The sequence below is a fragment of the Haliotis cracherodii genome, unplaced genomic scaffold (assembly GCF_022045235.1).
Source record: "Haliotis cracherodii isolate W230 unplaced genomic scaffold, xgHalCrac1.p SCAF_1, whole genome shotgun sequence".
Taxonomy (NCBI): Eukaryota; Metazoa; Mollusca; class Gastropoda; order Lepetellida; family Haliotidae; genus Haliotis; species Haliotis cracherodii.
In genome coordinates this window covers 13,538,429-13,541,017 of record NW_027266264.1, presented here as the reverse complement: position 1 = coordinate 13,541,017, position 2,589 = coordinate 13,538,429, and the positions used below count along the sequence as shown (strand labels likewise).

General features: G+C 40.3%; 1 protein-coding gene across 1 annotated transcript; it reads left to right on the top strand.

The window, feature by feature from the left end:
- On the top strand, positions 1–1,025 carry LOC139473196 (uncharacterized). Its single transcript, XM_071255722.1, has 2 exons — positions 1–10; positions 418–1,025. Exons 1-2 carry the CDS (start codon positions 1–3, stop codon positions 1,023–1,025), a joined length of 618 nt encoding a protein of 205 aa, XP_071111823.1.
- The last annotated feature ends 1,564 nt before the right edge of the window (positions 1,026–2,589 follow it).

The following is a 2,589-nucleotide window of genomic DNA, read 5'->3' as shown; positions in this document are numbered from 1 at the left end:
ATGTACAGAAGTAAGTATAAAAAACATCCAAATGTGTTCCGAGCTTAATGTGAAGAATCAGGAGCAATACTTATATCAAAATATATTTTATTTAAAAAAAATATCAATGCAGTCATCACTCAGCTTAGGAATATTCTCCCGTGAAAATAACAATCATGCAAAAAGTGTACTCTTTGTATGAACATGCAGCTATGCTGCCTATCTAGTATTGCCGGGAAACAATACCAAACACCATGGTCATGCATTCAATTAGCTAGTGATAAGTTTTACGGGCCAAAAGCTACAGTTTGGATGTTCAAAAAGCTACCATGACAATATCAACATGTGGCAAAAGTTGAAGAATATATCATTCAAACACTATCATCTCATACGGTGGGCGTGGATATTGTTGTTCAAATTACTACATCGGTTTTTCAGCTTCGCAGACAGCGTCCAGCTCCAGCCACACCGGCGTCGTTATAGGTTCGGTGTTTGGCGTTGTGGTATTGGTTTTGGCCGTAGTAGGTGCTCTAATTGCCTGGAGAATGTATGGTAGAAAGAAAATGTCACCTAACCAGAACCAGGATATTATCCGTCACAGTGAACCGGAGAGTGTTGTATTTACGGTAACGCCAGCATCTTTCTCCAATGCTGCCTACGAGGAAGTGAAGTCACCGGAGATGGGCAAAGAAGCAACTAAAGCCCCTTGCAACGCGTATGACACGACTAACACCAATGAACAACCCGAGTGCCACCGTAATCAATACTTGTCACTCTCTCAGCCACCTGTTTCCGGGTTTCCCAAGGGTAACGTCGAAGACAAATCGGCTACCTACGATAACCATTTTCGCGACGGCAAGCAGATTTCGGACCCTGGCAACGTGTATGCTACACCTCACAAATATGGTAAACCTCAGCTGAACCTCTACCAGAACCTGCCACTGAATCAGCCACTAAACCGCACCACCATCGAGGGTAACGTCGAGGACAGATCGGCTACCTATGATAACCATGTTCGCGGGGACAAGGGGGATTCTGAGATCTAAGTTGACCGATATGGACAATGGATTGGACATGCCTTCGAATGTCAATTACATGTATGTGTGCGCTTGAATTCTGATGTACATGCGACTAGTGTATTTTCGTGGAGGATATTATAGAGGATAATATATACGGATAAATTTTGAAATATGTGATCCAACTAATCGATTCTTATGACAACAGTACACTATGTTCGAATCTAAATGAGTGAGTGAGTATTGTTTTACGCCGCTTTTAGCAATATTCCATCAAGATTACGGCGGGAGACACCAGAAATGGGCTACAAATCTAAGTGAAATCACATTGCAGATAGACCTGATGAACATGAATAAAGTATTGTCAAGTAAAGATGCATGTAGAACAGTAAGATCCAGGGCTTTAATAAACACTTTCAGCTATAGCATGTGTTTTCCGTTATCTCTAAATGCTATCCAAAGCAGCGTTGAACCTCCCTCATCCAATCACACTCATTGATTCTAGTTCACGAGCTGACATCACAAAGTTGTTCTCAGATTTAAACTACATGGCAACTTTTAGACTTTGAAATATGCATAAGACATGTCTGTTGTGTGTATTTGTACTGTGTGAGTCAGCCTTGCCTGGATCATGAGTTGATCTATAGTGTGATAAAAAGCTTTTTTAATAATTCCATAGGCCCCAATACAAGTATTAATCATTCCCTTGCACGATTTGAGAATATGCTGACGGAAAGTATAAAAAAAACACTTAGAGCTATGAACAAGGAGACATATGCTTCTCCTGTTTTAGTTTTTCTCATCAAGTGTTATCTTATTACTTTACCCTGAACATATACACATTATTTCCTTAACCTTTAGGGATTATACAAGTATTTAAACATGCTTAACCGTTATTTTCACACCGTTCCCTCATGTTTCGCCGTGACGTCTTCAAATTATATAATGCGACACGTTTCCCGATCAAAATAAGCAAAATAAAGATCAGTTAATTCAAAATGTAAATGCATTGAAATGTGGCTTTAAGATAACGGCGGGATGATGGACAAACGACAACCAACTTTGTCCCTTTGTGAGCAATAATGTGTCTTTAAACACTAAATAGAGTGGACTGGTGAATAGAACATCTGCCAGGAGAGGGGAAGAAGATCCTCTGGCCGCGTCATTCCAAAAGACGTTACTTGATGTTATCTTGTTCGGCATTTACTGTAAAAATAAGAACCGGTCGGCTCGGAAACGGCTCATAATGTGGCAGAGTTTGGCAACTATGTTAAGCTGAGGAATTATATCTCAGTGGGTTAGGACTATAAAACGGACTACTGCAAGCAGCCACACACACTCATGCACGTTGCAACAAATAACCTTGACCTCGACCGTCACGTTAGACCACACTTTCGCTACCAAACATAAGAGCGACGTCACGCATGTGCTTTGATAGCTGTGAAATCAAAATACAAGTGTCAATGTTCCGGAGTTGTCTCCCTTTGACCACACCATATGTCCAACGCATCAAAATCTACCTAAAACCAAGTCTTATTACATATGACAAAAATATATCATATTCATAATGTAAATACACACAGTTCGTAAAGTT